The sequence below is a fragment of the Labrus bergylta genome, chromosome 15, assembly GCF_963930695.1.
Source record: "Labrus bergylta chromosome 15, fLabBer1.1, whole genome shotgun sequence".
Classification (NCBI taxonomy): Eukaryota; Metazoa; Chordata; class Actinopteri; order Labriformes; family Labridae; genus Labrus; species Labrus bergylta.
The window spans coordinates 3,719,738-3,742,237 of record NC_089209.1 but is presented as its reverse complement, the minus strand read 5'-3'; the positions used below and the strand labels follow the sequence as shown (position 1 = coordinate 3,742,237).

The window sequence follows — 22,500 nt, the reverse complement described above, 5'->3', positions numbered from 1 at the left end:
GCTCCCCCTGAATTTGGACGCAGCTCTTGTGCTGGAATCTTTCCCAATCCAAAATCAGTTCTTAGAACCACAGATTCTGAGTTTGATTTAACAAAAATAAAACGTTGAACACCTGGATGAGCATTTTTAGTCGACGATAGAACAAAACATGTGACGTTACCTGGACCAGCTTTGACATTTTAACACTTTTTTCCAAGCCGTCATTTCCTGTTGTGATTTCGATGGACAGGCAGACGGTGTCCTCTTTCAAAGAAAGTGCTCCAGCTGCTCTCTCGTCTACGGGCCGACTGAAGTGCTTTAGTGAAGTTGAAGTCGTTCTACAGGAGAGCACTTGACATTTACGGTGTTAACCACGAGTCAGTGAGTCACTACAAGGAAGCTAACAACAATCAGCCAACACGCGGATAACGCTGATGAAATGAGTCATGAGGCGACGAGTGTGAAGAAAGCTGACTGTTTAGTGGAGTTCTGAAAAGTCCAAAAGCTGCATACACAGCATTTTTTGTGAGTGTGGTTTGGTTACTTTGCAAACAGAACTGCAGTATAATGATCTTTAGACGATGTTTTCTTTTCAGTATGAGACGATTGCATTCACTGTTTGGGAGATCAGGGTTACCATTGACTCGTTCTGGAAGCGTCGGTTCCTTGCTTAAAGGACATTCAATTGATTGTCGTTTGGTTTTGCAGGGTTTTTTGGCTCATTAACTACAAATTATATGTAATTTATTTTCCATTGCTGACCCAAAGCAAACCATCAATTCTCAGATTGATTTTCCAACGTACAGTCAGCCACTGACTCGAGTCTAAAAGGAGCTTAAAAACAGAGGGACTAGAGAGTAATCTGAGATATAGAATCCATCACTCTGAACCATTTTCAAGTCATTTATGTGTATCATGTTGCTGCAGTTTTTAGTAAGAGCCATTTTCATTTTTTCTCTGTTACCCAAGATATGCAAATCACCCTCAAATAATTAAAATCCACCACCATGAGAAGAGCAAAAACAATTTTAATCATGTGGGAAAGAAAACATGAGAGTCCAAGGATGGGCCTTAAATTTGATGTGAAAATCTTGAGTCAGTTATTTATTTATTTTTTACTGCAAACTGCAATGAACCGTCCTTCTGCAAATCACTACAGAGTGGGCGGGACTTTTGCCATCTTCCATTCATTTTACTTGGATGTTTTCATTCTGCTCTTTTTTCCCCGATGACAAATTACCATGCAGAAGGCCGACGTTATGATCATTACTGCAGAGAGTCAGTAGGGGGAGCTCCAGATGTTTTTTAAGAGGCTTCGAGAGATATTTAGTGAAGACAGCACAAAAAAAAAATCTAATTTCAAGCGTCACTTTTCAAGCAGAGAAAAAACAAACGAGTCGTCAGATAGCGGTCTGATAAGTATTCTTTTTACTATCTCCAATCACGCTCAGCTCTGGAGTCTCTGAGAACACTGAGAGCGTATTGAATGACTACAATTACTTCATAAAAGGGTATCATTTAGGGAGGGGGGTTTGTGCACTGGGACTCGGCTATATGCAAGCCGAACTTTAATAAGTTTGATTTCTGAGACAATGATGAGCACTTTGAGAGCTTTTCATCTCGTCATCAAAGAGTTGCTTTCTGAGGGGGGAGCTGGGCCATGTCGATATTTAATCAAGCTCTGATCCGAGGATTGATCTCATCTTCTCCATCTGCACTGGGCGAGCGATAAGCAGGCGTAGAGGGAGAGAGAGAAAGAAAAGAGACACGGAGCTTGTTTGTAATGGATTTAGTTTGTTTTGGTTCTGAATGTGAGTCAGAGCATGTCAAACAGCCTCTGTGAGCTGCAGACGTTACAGAGGGAAACACAGGAGCATCATGGGAAAAAATAGAGAGGGAGGATAGATCTGTCCACTTAAATCAGCACCAGCTCAGCACTTTCTGATTCAGTGGGTCTGAAAACGCACAGTCAAGAGTTGGGACGACTTCCTCTTCAGCTGATCACTCAGGATTTATTAGGAGGAGGTCATTAGGCAGATTTAAAGTCTCTGCTTTCTGCTGAAACGTCGCTCTTTTATGTGAGAATCAGGACTGCTTGCTTGTTCTCCTCTCCTCCTCTTTTCTATCTTAAACTGGCTATATTGTACATTTTAGGCCCCAACCATTAATTTGAAGGAAATGGTTTAAAATGGCATATTTCACCCATTCATTTGGTAAATATATACAAAAAAAAGTAGTTCCTTACAATAAATTACCAAGATAATATGATGGTGTTTGGGTTGTTGTGTGGTGTTCCCAAACCAGTGTTTGGAGAGGCCTAGTGCGTCAAACGTTTTAACCACCTCCAGGGACTATCACCTTTATATTGGGGGTTGCAGGCTGAAAAGTTTGGGAACCCCTGCCATACATAACAATTGTTATCTCAAGGCACTTTACAAAAGAGCAGGAAAAAGACCTTACTCTTTGTAATATAAGACCAGACATGAATCCATCATGACAACTAAACAGCATTTAGTGTAAAGAAAGAACTTCCTTTAAGAGGCAGAAACCTCGAGCACGACCAGACTCATGATGAAGAGCCGTCTGCTGAAACGTGAGCTCGGCCTGGAAAGATGGATAGAGGGTAGATAAGTGTTAACAAGAGGCTGAGATATAGAATTGTGTTAATCACCCGTTTATCAATGATGTTCTAATCACCAAAGAAATGCCAGACAGTAGTAATCGAACAGAGATATAGATCATAGTCAATAAGCAGTGACATGGCTCAGGCAGCATTTAGACCGCAGACTGTGACTGATGAAAGTGCACGTAAAACCCTGCAGATCAGCAGTGACGAGACAGTGTTCACAGTCGGCAGGATATACAGCACGATGCATCACCGGCGCTTAGACAGAAACAGAGCGTATTGAGTGGCTGAATCAGGATTTCTCTCCAAGAACAGTTTCTGTGAATTTGCTGGGGAAAGGCTTTCTGTCAGAGCGAGGAAGATTTAAGATGCAATAAAAAAAAGTTGGTGCAATGAATCATTTTTAAGAAAGCTAAATCTGGAGGGTTTTTTTTAAAGAGATATATATATGTACTGCTACATTTTCTTTAAGACTAAGAAGGATAAAAGACGTATTGCTTTCCCCCCCCTCTGTAATATTCTTGCTTTAGTTGTCAGAGGTCTCAATAGAGAAATTGGTTGGAGCACGATGGAGGGATGTGGATGAATGGAAAGAGCGTGGATGCAGAGGTGCAGCAAAAAAAAGTGATGAATTACTCCAGCGAGGCAGAGGATGGAAGGAGTGGCTGTCAGCTAACCAATCAGGCAGAGAGAGAGAGGACAGGGAGCTGAGGGATGAATAGAGGAAGATGGAAAGCTCTGACAGGATAAAACAGTGACTAACTTTAACGTCCAGAACTGTATGAAGAGTAGAAATTAATCCGAGTCCTCACCTGTTGGATGGAGTAACTGAAAAACAATCCTGCAGCTGATTGACAATAGAAGTAAAACAAACAACAGGACGGGTGTTTCAACGTTTTTTTTTTACAGAAACCAGCAGAGCAGAAGAGATCTCACTCACAGCAGTTGAAAGCATCATTTCTCAGGTGTAAATAAATCCATAAGTCAGAGGAGAGAGGAGAAGCAACACAGACTGAAACCTGTAATAAAGGTTTCGCTGTTGCACACAATCAATGATGCAAATTTAACAAATGTGAATGAAATGGTTTAAAAACTGGAAGTAAAAGGTTTTGTTGGAAGACGTATATTTAGTAGACCGCTGCGGGGGTACGTTGTTTCTCTCCACTGTCCTGTTCCTACATAAAAATTAACAGCATTAACGTTTACAGGTACTCCTGAAAAGACACACGGGTTATTTTCACTAAAATAGAAGCAACAATTGGATTACAGTTTAAGTTAAACGAGAGAAATGGCAAAATTTAGTGCAAAGCTCTAACTCCCAGCAATGGTTTAGCCACTCGTTGTACATTTTAGCATACAGTTGCAACACATCCATTCAACATCTCAGCTGGAAAAGATCATCTGCAGAGCTCTTTACCTCCATGTAGGGGACCTTGTACGTTTTGAAACCATCTCATGCTAATTATAGAATGAGTTCCTCATGTTCAGTCCACACCTGATGCACGTTTAGCGAGCCTAATGCTACAGTTAGCGAGCTAATTGAATATCCATCCATCTGTGCAATCTGAAAAACTGCTGAACTGCTTTTCCTGTTCAGGGGATTGAGCAGGGCCAGATTTTTTTTTTCCCAGCATGCACTTGGCAAAGCTACAGACAGGTCTCCGATGTTGGCCAATTAACACAGCAGAAAATTGATTAAAACATATCAGTCATTAATTGGACAGATTCATTCTTCCTTCCCTTCCTGCTTTACCAAACAGCGGGGTGAAGCACAACATGGCAGACAGGAAGGTGTAGCATTACCTCTCTCGCTTTGGGAGAAAATAAGCATTTTTTTGGAGCAGCTTTTATCGCTTTCATCCAGAAGTGCACACACGCTGAGCTTTGGTGGCTCCTGTGGGAATTGAACCCTTCACCCTGGCAGCGATACAGCAGCACCCATTTAGCATCAGCGCTGTTGATGCCAGAGAGCGGGGTTATATAGTCCCACCGGGGGCCCCACACACTGCTCTAAAAAATGCACACTCTCATGGCACTTTGAATATAAAGCTCTCTCCAAATGGAAGCTGTAGGGTAATAAAAATTTCTCAACCCCCCCCCCCCCCCCCCCTAAAATTGATATATAGAGAGTTGGAAATGAGCGGTGCAGATATAGAACCGCTATTCTGTGGCAGCAGACTGCCGTATTGTCAGCGGTGATAATATTTTCTGTGAGCTGGAGATAGCTTCTCCCTCAGCACGCCTGAGGGGAGGTTAAGCCTCAGAGCTAGTGGCCTGTGAACCAGAGAATGGGAACTCCTGTGGGTGTGTGTGTGTGTGTGTGAGAGAGAGAGAGAGAGAGACAGAGAGAGAGAATGAGAGAGAGAGAATGAGAGAGAGAATGAGAGAGAGAATGACAGAGGGGGAGAAAGGGAGAAAAGTGAGAAGATATTTTGTCCATCCAGCCATGATCTGTTCAACTAAATATAATGTAGATAGATGGATGGGTGATAGACAGAATGGAAAGAAAATGGATGGATGGATGATGGATGGATGATGGATGGATGATGGATGATAGAAAGATGGATGGATGGATGGATGTATAGATTAATGGATTTATAGCTAATTAGATGGATGAATGATAGACAGAATGGAAAGAAAATGGATGGATGGATGGATTAAAAAGAACCAATATTAAAAAGGAAGACAAAAAGGATAGAAGAAAAGAAAAAGGAAAGATGGACATGAGGCAATTGGAAGAAGCGATGGAATGGAGAAGACATTATGAGGAAAGGAAAAGACAAGGAGACATGAAGGATTGAGAAAGAGAGAAAAGACAGGATGAAAGATGGAGGGAAAAAGTTTTCAGGATATGAGAATGGAGAGACGGAGACAGATACATACCAACACTGAAAAAGTCAAAAGAATGACATAAAGAAAGGGGGAATAGATAGATAGATGATTCAGTGGAGGATTAAATGTGACCTAATGATTTAAATAAGCCTTTGTCTTTCTCGATCACCTCATCCCTCCATCTTCATTCCACCTTCCTTTCTTATTTCCTCGCCCCGCTCCTTTCCCCTCCTCCTCTCTCCTCATCATCTCTCTCTCTCATCCATCAATCCGTTCATCCATCTCTCCTGATCGCTCCTTGACTCCACAGGGAGCGAGAGAGTTACAATCAGGGTTATTTGTCTCTCTTACTTCCCTGCCCTCTCTCTCTCTCTCCCTGAATCCATCATTCCTCCTGATGGGGTTCGATGCCTCAGAGACTCATAGTTTTTCCGCACACCTCCTCCCCCTTCTCCTCCTCCTACATTATCAGAGTCAGAGCTGTCCATCCCTCCTTCCATTTTTACTCTCAGCTCTTTCAAATGTCCATAAACTTTCCTCTCCTCTCCTCTTTCCTTTCCCCCTACACATTTCTCTCCTCTCCTCTCCTAACCTCTCCTCTTGTGTCTCTCCTCTCCTCTCCTCTCCTCTTTCCTTTCCCCCTACACATTTCTCTCCTCTCCTCTCCTCTCCTCTCCTCTCCTCTCCTCTCCTCTTTCCTTTCCCCCTACACATTTCTCTCCTCTTCCCTCTCTCTTTCCAAATTTCTTACACTCTCTCGTTTTTACACCTTCAAACCTTTATCCTCTCCACCACTCCCTATTCCTCAATTTCTCTCTCTCTCCATGTATTTCCTCCTGTCTGCTTGACTTCTGTCCTCCCTTGCTGCTTCAGTCCGTTTCTCTTACCCCATTGTTCTCCTCGTGTCCTCCTTTCTTCCCTTTTTCTCACACCTTCCCTTCTGTCTTTCTTTAATTCATTTGTAGGAATCGCTTCCAAACATCCCTATCCTTGTTTTTATTTTGACTTCGTCCTTCCCGTCTCTTCTCTTCTTTATTGCGTCCTCATTCTCCCTAATCTTCTCCTTCTTCCTCCACCCTTTTTGTCGCTTTTTCCTTAACATCCTACTTCCTTCTTTCCTCCTCCCCGTCTTTTATCCTTTCCTTTTGTTCTGAAATCAATTTTTCCATCCATAGTCTCTTTCCAGTCATTCCTTTCTGTCTCTCGTCCTCCGTCCTTTCTTCCTCATACGGTCTCTCTCCTTCCTTCCCCTCCTCTCCCTCCTCAGTCTCATCCAGGTGGATATTAGATGAAGGTTAGTGAAGAGGAGAGAAAAAATGAAATAAAGCAGAAACCCGAGCAGGACAAAACGCCTGTTCTCTTATTTTCCTCCAGTGAAAGTTATGAATTTTTTATGTTTCAATCTCCCTCTTTAATGAAAGAGTTTCTTTAGAGGCGACGCGTCGTACATTTTCATAAGAGGAATTTGGGCTGACATTTTCAATATGTTGTTTCATATGGCGTGCAGTGCGTACATAATGGATTTATACGAGCAGCTGAGTGTGTGTGTGTGCGTGTGCGTGTGCGTGTGCGTGTGCGTGTGCGTGTGCGTGTGCGTGTGCGTGTGCGTGTGCGTGTGCGTGTGCGTGTGTGTGTTGGCATTTACTCGTCACCTCTCTGTATATTGGACGTATCCTTTGTGAGTCTTTATGCCTGCGTCTGTGCGTATCTGAGACTAATGTTTTCTTTTGTCTCTCCAGCGTTTTGAACAGAACTCCGGTTCATCTCATCCATGAGATCATTCTGGTGGACGATTTCAGTGACGACGGTAAGCTGACACACACACACAGACATGCATTTAAAAACACACACATTCCAGGTCTCTTCCAGGTCACATATAACAGAGATTACAGGAACAGAACAGGTCAGAGGAAGGATTGTGTCCACGGCAGCTGGGTCCACATGAGTCAGGATCACAGATGAAGGGAGAGACCTCCATTCTGGGTCAAAGAGGAGGCCGATGAGCAGAGAGGGAACAGAGTCTTTCATGCAGCTGTGTCCACAGAGTGCAGGTGAAATAGACCAGACAGACCAACAGAGTGAAGATAAAAAGGATTCAAAAAAATGCAGGTTCACCTAGGCTGAAACGTGCTGCAAGTACAGAAACGAAGCTTAAGTCAAAAACACACACATTCAGAAAACAACAGAAATGCTGAAAGTTCAGCCTTAAACGTAAGTGCTCCAGGCCTGTAGAGGTGCTGTGGATCTGTTTATTTACGGGAGAGATTAAGAGCGACAGCAGAAAGTTATGTTATAGGGAAGAGTATTTTTGTAGGCAGCAATTTAATTCTGAAAATAGTTTGAGCTGGGTTAAATGTTTAAAATGCTTCATATTTAATAAAGTGGTGATTTTTCTGGAGAGAGAAGCTGAGGGACTCGTCTCTGAATTCATGATCATACTGAGAGGGGTTTAAGGCTCATTTATTTTCCTTCTGAAATGTAGCAGAGGAGAAGTTTTGTAAACTCAGTGAAACAGCTTCAAACGTTCTGACTTTCTGGGACAGTCGGATTGTTCAGGGACAGTCGGATAAAAATCCTTGAACACTTATAACGAGGCTCAGAAAATGTTCTGCCCGTCGTCAGCTTTTCCATTTTCTTTCCACTCTCAACAGAAAATAAGTTCTCCTCCGTATCTGCTGAGCTGAACCTTGATATGATCAAAAACAATATGTCTGCTCTCTGCTTTTTTTTACTGCAGCGATAAGGAAAAAGCCCAACATGCAACAGAAAGCTTAATAACAGAGAGTGGAAGTGCAGTGAAGCAGCAAACGCAGGAGAAGTGGAAGAAAGAAGCAGATAAAAGGATTTGATTTGTTTGATTTGTATCTGTGCTCAAGTCCGCTCGAGTGTTTCAGGTTTATTCACCGTCTGGGGTTAAACGTCAGGTCACACATGGAACGTTTTTCAAAAGACACTTTGGTTTTCAAAATCCACAGAGAAACAAAAATCCAAACGTGTTGGTTTGCAACTGATAAATGTTGGTTTCAGTTCATTCAGACATGAGTGGTCGTTGTATTGGAGCTCGCAGTGCACGACAAGCGAATTAAAAAAAACAGCAGCTTGTAAACACAACATTCAAATTAGGCCCCTCCTCCTGGCCACACCCACTGAAATACTTAGCTTGACTGTGTACTGCTTGAAGCTACACTTTTTCAAAATGTGACCTTTATTTAACGAGGTTTTTAACCCGATGAGATCGAGATCTAATTCACAAGAGGAGCAGAAGCACACGTCATAAACAAACATTACTCACAGATTCACTGCAACCTGCCAGATCATTTACATCGGTTATAGAAAGCAGATCATTTAGCGGGCCAGCATAAGCTCGACAGCTGCCTGGTCAAAGCCAACACCAAGTCCACCGTCTCGTTTTGGAACTTGTTTGAAAGCCACAAAGCAAAGGTTTTTGGGTTTTTTTTAAATTGGGATTTATTGCAAAAGTTTTTTGTGGCATTCGAGAAAGAGTGCAGGGAGCTGTTGTTGAATTATTCTGCACCTCCATGATGTGATAACCAGCCCTTCTCAAAGTAGTGTTTTAATCTGACATCTGTGAAGCAGCTGAAGTTTCAGGCATTATTAATTACAATATAGAAATAGTCAGATGTTGCAGATGTTTGTTTATGAGGCCCATATGGAGGCATCAGTCTGTTTTGTAACTAGCTTATAAAACACCTCCGGAGTCAACATTTGAGGCGGCAATAGCTCAGGGGTCGACCAAAAAGATAAAGATAAACTTTATTGATCCCCCATGGGGGACATTTTTTTGTCACACTAGCTTAAGGAACAGGAATATAATTATCAAAAATAACAAGAAGTTATAAATCAAACATATGTACATCAATTAAATAAAGGGAGAAACAAATACAAATATAGAATAATACCAGGTATGTACACTTCCACTTGTGGAAAGAGTTATTATTATTAACACACACAGTGCAGATATAACTCCAGACTTAAAACCCCTTCGTCCCAACAATTGCTCCAAAAACGTGGATGTTCAAACTCTTCATCCTGCGTCACCAGACTTCATTCCTCAGTAAATCCAAACATTGAGGATGGTATCCAGCAGTCGGCCTAGTGGGGAACCTTCAGCATCATATTTTAAAATCTTGGCCACTCCCCAAATGTCTTTTTATTTGATAAGTTGTGCAGAAGAAGCTGTTATATTTTTGCTTCCTCCTCTTAATGTTCTCCCTGCACAGCGGGGCTTCAGACAAACAAACGTGGACTAGAAAGAAAAAGGAACATGAAACCTTCCTTCACAGCAGAAAGAGAAGAGAAAAAGTGCCAATTATTTCCACGGAGGAGACAAACCAAACTTTGCAGAACATGTAGTCTGTAGCGCGGCGGCCTCGGCTCCGCCTGCTGACGTTCCCACACACAGTCTCTGAAACATCCCATTACCAAAGACACCTGCTGAGACGAGCTGACAGCCAATCAGGACAGATGGAGCAGCACGCACATGTAAAAGAGTGAAAAATCCAAGTAATGAAGGTTAAATGGAGCCAGATTCAGACTGTGAGAAACGATGGAGACAGATGAGGAGGGGGCGGAGAGATGCGATCAGCAGAGGAGACTCATGTCTGCAAGTAAACAACACGAGAAAGAGAACGTGGAGAAGAGCAACGACAGGATAAACAGTGAGGACGATATCGTGTGTAAACATTAGAAACATTGATCCACAAAACCACAGAAGAAGAACTGTTCAAGAACCCCGTGTCCTCTCCTCCCACGCGGCAGTGTGTCATTTAATGACTCTCATATCTTGCCTTTGGCTATAATTCTCTTTTCTTGCAGAGGTTTTATTTTTGGATATTTGACCTAGCATGAGATTCTTTTTTTCCACGCTAGCATCCTGCTGCTCAGCCGTAGAAAGTTTCTCCCTCAAACAGGGTGAAGGAGAGGAGAGGAGGGGAGAGGAGGGGAGAGGAGAGGAGGGGAGAGGAGGTGAGAGGAGGGGAGGAGAGGAGGGGAGAAGAGGGGAGAAGAGGGGAGAGGAGAGGAGGGGAGGGGAGGGGAGAGGAGAGGAGAGGAGGGGAGGGGAGAGGAGGAGAGGAGAGGAGGGGGAGAGGAGAGGAGGGGAGAGGAGGAGAGGAGAGGAGAGGAGGGGGAGAGGAGGGCAGAAAAGGGAGGGGAGATGGGGAGAGGAGAGGAGAGGAGAGGAGAGGAGAGGAGGGGGAGAGGAGAGGAGGGGGAGAGGAGAGGAGGGGGAGAGGAGGGGAGAGGAGAGGAGGGCAGAAAAGGGAGGGGAGATGGGGAGAGGTTTTTTTGGTTTTCAAAATACCTTTTATTTTACCACTACCAGGAGAAAATTATAACACTGTCACATCATCACTCAGATCAAGAGAAGGAAATAAATAAATAAATAAAAAATAAAACATAAAACAAAACAAGTGCAACAAAAATCACAACATCAACAAAAACAACATTTACTGCATCAAAAATGAATAATCAGCTCTCCATCCCCACCCACAGAGCACAAAGCTTCTTCCACAGCCCATACACTATTAAAGTCTTGCACATTGTCCATCATTTGATAATAGGCAAATTCTACCTTTAGTCTGGCCTTCAAAAGTCCCTCCAGAACCAGCACCGGTTCCACACAGCCAGTACCCTGAGCTCGGTTCTTGCGTGTAAGCCAAATGGCCAACTTAGCCGAGCCAGATAAAAAGTTCATCAGTGTATGTACAGTCTTTTTCTTTGCAGAATACTTTGGCCCAAAAACAAACACTGCATAAGAGAAATCCTCCCCGAGAGCTTCAAACAAGCTTTTCATAAGGACAAACAAGAGTGAGAGCCTGGGACACTCAACAAACAGATGAGACAAAGTTTCAGTTAGTGAACAAAACAAACACTCCTCTCCCACCCCTGGATCAATGTGCGCTCTGTATCTGTTCGTGGCTATAACCCCATGCACAACCCTCCACTGGAGATCTGCTGTTCTCTTCTCAACAGGCAGCTTGTACAGGGACCGCCAGCTGCCTTTCGGGGAAACCTCCGGGCCAAAAAACTCGATCCACCTCGACTCTTTCACTCCCGACAGACCACGAAGATGTAGGACCTTAACACAGGACTGATAGAGTGCCTTTTTCCCTGCATCCTGGAACTTTCCCAGAACAGGAGTACTAAAGGACAGCAGTCCACCTCCTCTTTCCTGCCACTCCCCGACATCTGGGGTAACAGACAAAGATGGGAAGCTGTATTCGCCCTCTTCACTCCACTGCTCACACAGATTCTCAATGTTTAGAAATGTCACAAGTTTTACTGGAAGTGCAGCAAAGACTTCCTCCACCACTCTTTCAACCACCCGGCTGGAGGTGATATTGGTCCTTTCTTTGAGGGCGTCCAGGGTCAGTCTTACCAGGTGACCCAGTTTTGTGCAGCCTGCCTCTCTGAAACTGGCCCGGAGACTGGCTGACTGCAAAGTTGGAGTCCTTATAAAATCATTAAAAAATAACGGTTCCTCAAAGATCCACATTCCCAGACTCTCAGTTTTTTCCCTTTTGAATGTGTACATTTTCCATGCCTGCATTACAGACATATAAAAGGATGTTAATCCAGTGAGATCCACCTCCTCAAGCTTTAACAGAAAGAGCTGCTTAGTGTACCCCAGCCGTCCAGCTCTCCTCAGCAGCAGTCGAGCGATGTCCATCCAGCTGGGACCACAAGTGAAAAGGAGTCTCTGTGCAGTCTGGAGTCTGAATGAGGCAATTTTTGACTGAATGTCTATAAGTCCATGTCCCCCTTCAGCCACCGGCAGGTAGAGGACTGCCGCCTGGACCCAGTGTTTGCCTGACCAGAAGAAGTCCAGGATGGCCCTTTGAATGTCCTCCACCAGCCCTCTTGGAGGTGTCAAAGCCACAAGTCTGTGCCAGAGAGTCGAGGCAACCAAGTTATTGACCACCAGAACTCTTCCCCTATACGACAACTGGGGTAGCAACCATTTCCATTTAGACAACCGAGCGCACACTTTCTCCCTAACTCCCTCCCAGTTTTTACTTTTAAAGCCCTCGGTACCCAAATAAACCCCCAACACCTTCAACCCCTCCCTCCCCCACTCAAGTCCACCCGGCAGACTGGGCACTGCCTGGTCCCTCCACTCTCCCACCAATAAGGCACCACTTTTTTCCCAGTTCACCCGTGCAGCTGTTGCCCTTTCATACAGGGACAGGGTGTCCCGCAGACACCGAACGTCCCCCTGATTGGAGATGAAGATGTTTACATCATCAGCATAGGCAGAAATTGTAGGGGGACATTCAATGCTACAGGCCGCGGGCAAAGAAAGCCCGCTGAGCCGGTCCCTCAACCTGCACAGCAAGGGCTCAATAGCCAAGCTGTACAGCTGGCCGGAGATGGGACAACCTTGTCTGATCCCTCGCCGTACAGGGATTGGCCGACTCAACCCCGCCCCCATCTTCACCAAACACTGTGCATCCTGATACAACAAACCAACTAATGACACAAAACCATCCCCAAAACCAAAAGACCTCAGTGCAGAAAACAAATACGAGTGATCCACCCTGTCAAACGCCTTCTCTTGATCCAGAGACACAATGCCAACATTTAGATTATAGATTTTACACACATCAATGACATCTCTGATAAGAAAAACATTATCCATGATTGTCCGGTCTGGAACACAGTAACTCTGGTCTTTATGGACCACACTTCCCAGAACGTCCTTTAGTCTGTTCGATAAAGCTCTGGAGAGGATCTTGTAGTCCGCACAAAGCAAAGCAACCGGCCTCCAGTTTTTTAACAATGCCAGGTCACCTTTCTTGGGGAGCAAGGAAAGAACTGCTCTCTTACAAGAACCAGGAAGAGACCCGGTCCTGCAACACTCCATTAAAACACTATGCAGGTCAGACCCAAGAATATTCCAGAACCTCTTAAAAAAGTCTGTGGACAACCCATCTATTCCAGGTGCTCTTCCTGTTGCCATCTGAGTGACAGCAGCAGTGAGCTCCTCCAGAGACAGCTCCCCTTCCAGAAGAGACCTCTCCTCCACACTGAGCTGAGGGAGACCCTCCAGGAGCTCCCTGCGACACTCCTGGCTGCAACTCTCTGCTCCAAACAGATCCTTATAGAACTGCATGGCGTGACTGCTCATTTCCTTTGGATCAGCTGTTATTCGACCTCCTGGCAGTTTCAGACAAGTCAGCAGCTTTTTTTGAGCCACAGATCTCTCAAGATTGAAAAAGAAAGACGTTGGGGCATCCATGTCTTTGAGTTGAAGGAAACGACTCCGCACAAGAGCTCCCTTCACCCTCTCCTGCAGGAAAGAGCTCAACTCCATACGTTTCTCCTTCAGCAGGGTACCAGCGGTGGGATCCACACTCCCATTTAACCCCTCCTCAAGGTTCTTAATGTTGTCCTCAAGATTTTTAATGACTGTTTTTAATCTAGCAGAAGAGTGTGACGTGTACTGCTGACAAAAAACACGAATCTGAGCTTTACCAACCTCCCACCAAAGCTTCAAAGAATCAAACTCAACTTTTCTTAATTGCCACTGATCCCAAAAACACCCAAAGTTTTTACAGAAAACATTGTCCAGTAGAAGCTTGTTATTAAAATGCCAGAAGGACTTAGCCCTTTCACCTGGTGAAATAATCAGATCCACACTAACAAAATGGTGATCAGTGAAGCCGACAGGCAGAATATTACAATGAATTAATCTGGGGTTGAGAGTTCTGGAGATGTAAACCCTGTCCAGTCTAGCTGCACACACCCTGTTACTGTTAACCCTGACCCATGTATACTGTCTGGATTGTGGATGTTTCACTCTAAATGTGTCCAACAAATCCAGGTGAGAGATGACAGTGTTTAAAGTCTGGGATGAATGTGGATGTGGCTCCTCTCCTATTCTATCCACGGTGAAATCAAGTGTGCAGTTAAAATCACCACCAAGAATGATCTGATCCTGATTATAGATCAGTAACTCCTTTTGGAGGCGGGTATAGAAAGCTACCCTTTCAGCTCCATTATTTGGAGCATAAATATTAGTGAAGCAGAAAACAGTGTCCTCTATTTCTGCTCTTACAATTAAAAGCCTTCCCTTTACAATTTCAGCACAAGAGACGATCTTTACATTTGCAGATGCTCTAAACAAAATGGCTACTCCTGCACTAAGGTTGGTGCCATGGCTAAGGTAGTTAGAGCCCTCCCACCATAAACCCCAATCTGTCTCATCTGATGGTGTGGTATGAGTCTCTTGTAAAAACAAGATATCAATGTTTTTCTGAGTTGAGATCTCAGAGATAAGGCCCCTTTTCTGTCTGTCCCTCCCACCATTAATGTTAAGAGATCCTATCTTAAGACTCCTCATAGAAAGATCAGAGAGAAAGAACAGATAAGTAGACACAAACAGGGAGCAGTAGAAGAAGAAAAACACCTTGTGATGCATGATCATTTCTTTGTCTTCTTCACACTCTTACGTCCAACTTTCCTCAGTGCGGTGATGTGCTTTTTAAGACGGAACCGTTTTTTCGCGTCCAGGAGGTCAAACCCAACCTGTCTTTTCAGTATGCTGACTGACTTTATGAACTTTTCAGTATCACTAAAGTAGTCACTGATTTTTACTGATTTGTTGTACGTTTCATCCATAAATTGATTGATTGACTCTAAAGAATAAAGACCAGAGCCACTATTTGGCAAATCAGCAATGGATGCATTGTCTGACTCATAATCTTCATCCATGTCCTCTCCTTCACATGATGCCTGGCTACAACACACTGTCTTACCTTCCTTCAATGAAACATCTACAACTGCAGAACTTGTGGAATCTTCAATTTTATCATTATCTACAGTCTGTGATTTTTCTGTAGCCTGAGAGCTGGTCGAAGCCACTTCTACCTCAGCCACGGCCTCAGCACAAGGCGCAGGCGCGGACGCGGCCTCTGCCGCAGGCGCAGGCGCGGACGCGGACGCGGCCCCCGCCCCAGGCACGGGCACGAACGCGGCCCCCGTCCCAGGCACGGACGCGGACGCGGACGCGGCCTCCGCCCCAGGCACGGGCGCGGACGCGGCCTCCGCCCCAAGCGCGGACGCGGCCCCCGCCCCAAGCGCGGACGCGGACGCGGCCTCCGCCCCAAGCGCGGACGCGGACGCGGCCCCCGCCACATGCGCCACACTAACAGAGCTGCCCGCGTCAGCGGCAGCACTAGCCGCCTCCTGCTGTCTGTGCGGACACGCAAAACGTTTGTGTCCCACATCACCACACTCAAAACACTTCAGTTGTCCCGAGCTCGCATACACCATATAAGAAGCGTCACCGTGTTTCACTCGAAAGGAAACCTCCAGAGTCTGTGTGGGCGAATCCAAAAACATGAACACCTGACGCCGCAAAGATTGAACATGTTTCAGTTTGGGATCTTTACACCCTAGACTCACAGTTTTGAAACCACTCGCAAACTTCCCAAACCTGCGGAGTTCGTTCTCTAACAAGTTGTTAGAAATAAACGGCGGAACACCGGATACGGTGATCCGCGTAGAGGGAACCGACAACGGGGAAACCTGCACAAACAAATCCCTAATGAACACACCACTCTCAATCAGCTGATACACAAGAGGCTCACTCTTCAGAAAAACAACCACAGCCTTGTTCATTCGGGATGCATACAAGAGTTTATCATGGCCTACCTGTTCACCTGCAGCTAACAGAACCTCCTCCACGGTGACAGTACCGTTCGGAGGGACTATCCGAACTCCCTGTCGGAGAGTCGGAGGTGGCGTCTCAGCAGACGCCATTCCTCCCTCCAACCCCTCCAACGATCTGTCTTACACAGCCAACAACACTCAATACAAATATGAAAACAAACTGACCTGATCGTGCACTTTGAAAACAGTAGAAAGGATAGCAAACAATTCAATCTCCGCGCCACTCGCAACACCACCACCGTCACTCACACTCACACTCACACTCACCGGAAACCGGAAACCGGAAACGGAAACGGAGAGGAGAGGAGAGGAGAGGAGAGGAGGGGAAAGGAGAGAGGAGAGGAGGGGGAGGGGAGGGGGAGAGGAGAGGAGAGGAGGGGGAGAGGAGGGGAGGAGAGGAGAGGAGAGGAGGGGAGATGAGAGGAGAAGAAATGAGAGGAGATGGGGAGAGGAGATGAAAGGAGAGGAGAGGAGAGGAGAGGAGACATTACATACACTGTAAGAAGGGGCTGTCACCAATGGATTCAAACTTTCCCTTGTTTCCTTTCCTACGAGGTCACATTTTGAAGGATAAATTGAAAGTGGAGGAGAGAGAGCGAGCAGGCGTCTCTTCTGGGTCACAGAGCTTTGATGGAGGTTTTTTCACTCTTTCAGGGTCACTAACCTCCGACAGAACGTCACTGCAGACTTTTCTGCCCTCAGACTTTCCTGTATCACCTTTTTCAAAACACAGCAGAGGACAAAGGTGCAGCAGATGTAGAGCTGTTAAAAAAACATGAATAATAATAATACATTTTAAAAACGTTTAAAAATGAAATAATAAATCGTCAGAATAAACCATTGGAATAAAAACAAGAAAGGCAACTTAAGGATACTAATAAAACATTAGCTAATGGCTCTGTTAAAAAGGTGGGTTTTTAGAGCCCTTTTAAAAACGTCCACAGACTGTGGATTAGTGTGATTTAGTGTGATTAATATATAAGTGTCCTTCATGAGACATAATGAAGAAAATTAACTACAACACCGAGCTGAGGAAAAACATTTCATTAGTTTTCATCTTTGTTTCATAATAAAGATCAGAACAACATATTTAAAGGATGAAATTACTACTTAAATCCACAATTTTACTCCCTGCGCGCTGCGGTCCGTCCGAGGAGAGGGGAGGGGAGGGGAGGGGAGAGGGGAGGAGAGGAGAGGAGAGGAGAGGGGAGGGGAGGGGGGGAGAGGGGAGGAGAGGAAGGGAGGGAGGGGAGAGGAGGGAAGGGGAGGAGTGGAGAGGAGAGGAGAGAGGAGAGGAGAGGTGAGGTGGGGAGGGGAGAGGAGAGGAGAGGAGAGGAGAGGAGGGGAGAGGAGGGGAGAGGAGAGGAGGGGAGAGGTGGGGAGAGGAGAGGAGGGGAGAGGTGGGGAGAGGAGAGGTTTCTCAACTTCTGTTGTTTGTTTACAAGTTGGTCAAAACGAAAAGGAAACAAAAAACGGGAGGTGGTCGATGCCCGTCTATTTGTTGCTCGGATGTCGGCTCAGCTTCGACTGTTATTTCAAAAACTTGTGTTAACTAATAAGCCCCGCCCACTCCCAGCCAGCCGACCTCAAAAAGAGGACGTCATGGTAACAGCTCTACAAGCTCTAGTCCATTTTTATCCACAGCAGTAATCAATGTTTTTTTATCTCTCATTGCAGCACTTCACCTCTCAGTTATTAAAGATTATCTTCTCATGATTACTTTTGTTGTTAGAGGATGAAAAATTAACAATCACACTTTTCAGTAATATTGGAATAATGTTGAATCTAATATTGATGTGGTGAAAACAGGCAACACTTTCAGATGTGATTGTTGTTCCATAACATTCATGAAATAGTAATTCCTCTTCTCTAACAGATTCACATCTCAGCGGTTTGTCCCCCCCCCCCCCTCCCCTCTCTCTTTCTCCTCTTCTACTTTTCATCCTGACACTTTTTTTAACATGTATTACTTTAGACAGTTTTATTTCACATTAATAAGACTCTGTGAATTCATCGGGGAGCACAGAGCCGGCAGAACAGCGTGCTAAACAAACGTCTGAGATGTCAGAGTGAGAGCTTTGAATCGCCGTCCTGCTGCTGCTGCAGAGCTTTTCAACGAGCCGCTCTAATTTCCCTCCAGACTGAAGAAATTATAAAGATGTATTACACAGCAGCGCACAATATGTCGTTCAGTTCTGGTGTTTATAATCCTGTTCATCTAAATTCATGAAACATTTGTTCTTTTCTCCCCTTCAGAGAGCGACTGTCAGCTTCTCATCAAACTGCCCAAAGTCAAATGTCTGCGCAACAACAAGAGAGAAGGTACGAGTACAGCTGTGTGTGTGTGTGTGTGTGTGTGTGTGTGTGTGTGTGTGTGTGTGTGTGTGTGTGTGTGTGTGTGTGTGTGTGTGTGTGTGTGTGTGTGTGTGTGTGTGTGTGTGTGTGTGTGTGTGTGTGTGTGTGTGTGTGTGTGTGTGTCTCCTGACAAAAGGAGAGAGGAAACAGATCAGATCAAACGTCATTACACACAAGTTTGTCTTTCATAAAGAAGCTCATCGATCGTCACATCACAATCACATGACATGAAAAACAAACAATTACCCCTCAGGATGTCGTCGTTACAACTGAATCATAGAAACGACACAACAGTAGTCGTGCCATAGTTAAAGGCAGGGTTGGTGATTTTCTATGTTGTCTTCACTACAGCGTAGACGCTGCGGTTAACCAACCAGCGAACCTCTTCCTTGCAAAAAGATGACTCGAGTCGTAGTTAGCTTTACTCGCTGTTTACTGTGGCTCGTAGCATCTTCATACGAAGACAGAGTGAAAACTGTAACACACAAAATACAATATTTGAACCTTTTTGATGACCACTTGTTGCTTTTTCAGTTTAAATACATGTACATAAATCGTTTTTAATCACATCAAATAAAATACCTTTAAATGTAAATTATGTTTTTAACTTTAACTTATAAGTGCAAGTATATGAAATATTTATCAATTTACTCACGACATTGCCTCTGTGTTGTCAGACAGACAGACATACAGACAGACAGACAGACAGACAGACAGAGAGGGAGTGAGCGAGTGAGCGAGCGAAGTGAGCGAGTGAAGTGAAATTGATTCCTTCATCTCTGCCTTCATACGGAACTGAAAGACTGAAATGACCTGAAATGAATTGAAGTGACAGGAGCTGCAGAGAGACGTCGACATGTCAGAAAAGAAATGTTCCTGAAGAGAGAAAAATGTCCTCCACCAGCTCCAACCATCTGTACCCGGGCCTCCGAGCAAGACCACAACCTCACATTGGACTTCTTCCTTTAAACAGAAAATCTGCATAAATAACCTGCAAATCACAAATGACAACCAGTGGAGAGTTAAAGCCTCCATCACACTAAATATGGATGCTGTCCCTCTCCGTTGAATGGTTAACACAGTCATGCATCGTCACTACAATTATCATTTTCTCCCGTGAAATCCATTCAGAGCTGCCGTCATGCTCTCAAATATAGAACACAAGTGGATGCAGTGCACAAATTAACATGACAGCTTGACGATGTGATGAGGTCAGGAGCATTCTGGGAAGTGAATATCATGAAGGAGCGCTGGAAGGCTCTTGTTGTTCCTCGGCAGGTGGAGTTGGGAGTCGTTTTTTGGATGCTCGGAGCTCACAGGTAGTCTCTTATAGCTTCTTCAAATCACAACGGACGAGTCATAAACAAACCAACACCTTACAGTTTATTACCAATAAAGAAAAAGCATCGATTATTGCAACTCTCTACTGGCAGGTCTTCCTACATGTACTATCAAACCTCTGCAGATGATACAAAATGCAGCAGCACGTCTGGTCTTCAACCTTCCTAAAAGAGCACATCTCCATCTCCGCTGTTCATCTCCTTACACTGGCTCCCAGTTACTGCTCGCATCAAATTTAAAACTCTGCTGCTCGCTCACAAAACAGACACAGAAACATCTCCTCCTTACTTTAAGTCTCTGATCCAGGTCTACACTCCCTCCCCCCAACTACGCTCTGCCAATGAAAGGCGTCTGATCCAACCTTCACAACAGGGTCCTAAGTCTCTGACAAGACTCTTCTCTGTCGCCCCCCGGTGGTGGAATGAACTTCCAAACTCCATGTGATCTGCAGAGTCCCTCTGCACCTTTAAGAAAAAGCTAAAGACCCAGCTCTTTCATGAATACCTACTAACTTAATGATGATGGTCTCCATATTATTGATGATGATGATGGTAATGACGATGGTTTTTGTTTGATAACGACGACTTATAAGATGGTTTCTATACTGATTAGAGCTCTCAAGAACTGCCCTCAATGTTGTGCTTTGCCTCTGGTCACTTCCTGTCAGCACCTGTGTGTCCAATCAGACTCAAAGCTGATCATTTGCTCTTAGTAATCAGTCTTTCTAGATCCTTGCTTGTGTTGTTCTTACTCTCTGATGTACGTCGCTTTGGATAAAAGAGTCTGCTAAGTGAAGTGTAGAATTGTAGAAAAGAGCTGCTGATACCAATTTAGTTTTTTTGCACCTGGCTGTAAACATGACATTGGAAATATGGGACCTGATGTTGATGCGTTGGCTTTTGCAGCCAGCCTCCCGAGGAACTGAGAAATTTCTGAAAGTGCATTGCATCGCACTGGTTTCATTTTTCAACACCATGAGGTTGCCGCTTGGTTTGGACCGGCCAGGTCTAGATCTCCTATAGATCTGTCTGAGCGAGAGGGGGGGTCCAGATTCATCTGCCAGAGCAAACTGTCGGCAGTCAGTCGAGTCAAGAGTGAGAGATGTGACAGGCTGCAGATTAAACCAGTTGTTGTTAGAGGAAGTCAGCCAAGAATATGGTTTGTATCATATTTGTGTTTTATGCATAAATTCATCATATGTAAAGAGTAACATGAACATAATGCAATAATAATAAAGAACTCATAAAAAAGAGCATGCAGAACATGAGGAAGCTTTCAAAAAGACCATTAAGCCTCAACCTACTGACTGCAGGGCTGACACGATTATAAAGAACAGAGCAGCTCACGGGTAGAATCCTTTTAAAAGCTTTTTCTCCTGAAGGCTGGTAGTTACACCTGTATGGTTAGACTGACAGACAGAGCAGGCACCACGCTGTGACAGACTCCTACAAGTGTACAACGCCGACGTTTGAAGACATTCTCGCTGTAACAACGGCTTTCACATTTCAAATGTATGCCACTGTCGAAACGGGTCCGATCAAACCTCCCCTCCCCCATAACCTCTCTATCCGCTCTCTATTTTTCCGATTGCATTCTCCCTCTGAACTAAACCTCAGAGACATTTCCAGACAAACTCATTGCTGTCATTTGGTTTCCACTCGAGGTTCAAACAGCACCGTCTTCGTCGAGGAAAAGTGAAGAAGAAAACAGTGAGAGAGCACTTCTAATGCCATTGTTTTGGGGCTCTGAGAGCAGTGCCATTTGAACTCGAGATTGCTGCACAGACACACTTGAAAATGACGGTTATTTCATGTCCATTAGGTTTTTTTTTCCTGCAAGTTCTTGTCTTTCTTCATATTTCTTCATATTTTAACTTTCTTATTGAGCACTATATTTTCTCGTTCACTCTCTTCTGACTGTTGCTTTCTTTTTATCCCGAGGGACACTTCTTGTCCTACATGCTTTGACCTGAAGATTTCATTATAGCGCCATCATGCTGATCACACACACACGCACATGCACATGCACGCCGGGTTCATCAGTCTGGCTTGTTAATAGTTTATGGCTTCAGGCCTGATTGTCTTTTTAATAGCCATAAAAACCCTCCAGGCTAATAATCCTCTACGTGTTCTCAGACATGCGAGCGTATATGTGCACTTATAGAATATATTATCCATCTCTCTATCGCACTTCCTCTGCCCGTCCAGCAGGTGGCTGTTCACTTTTTGAGGCTGTGACTCAGAGGTAGAGTCGGTCGCCTCTCAACAGTAAAGTCGGGGGTTTGATCCCCAGTTCCTGCAGCTACATGTACAATGTGCCATCAGTGTGTGAATGTGTAGGTGTGACCTGCGGTGTAAAAGAGCTTTGAGTAGTCAGAAGACGAGAAAAGCGCTAAACAAGCTCAAGTCCATTGACGATGAGTCTGAGGGTTCTTTTGGTATGATTTGATGCTAACAGTGATTGATTAATACTTTGGGGTCCCTCATAGACGTAGCATATCGCTTAAGCAGAGTAAACAGGACAGGATAATCTGGTGGATTTTTGGGCCTGATTCCCTCCTTCTGAGCAAAGTCCTGATTTGTTTTAGGTTCCTAAATATCATCTTTCCAGATTTTCCTGTAGTCTGAGCAGTGAGAAGAACGTCATGGTAGCACCAAATCGCTTTCATGCAT

General features: G+C 44.6%; 1 protein-coding gene across 1 annotated transcript in view; it reads left to right on the top strand.

The window, feature by feature from the left end:
* The window catches only part of galnt14 (UDP-N-acetyl-alpha-D-galactosamine:polypeptide N-acetylgalactosaminyltransferase 14 (GalNAc-T14)), a 190,050-nt gene that overhangs the window by 110,710 nt on the left and 56,840 nt on the right, over positions 1-22,500 (top strand). The window contains exons 4-5 of the mRNA XM_065964098.1: positions 7,177-7,244; positions 18,389-18,454. Of these exons, the coding sequence (XP_065820170.1) occupies positions 7,177-7,244; positions 18,389-18,454 (134 nt within the window). The remainder of the gene's footprint in view (positions 1-7,176; positions 7,245-18,388; positions 18,455-22,500) is intronic.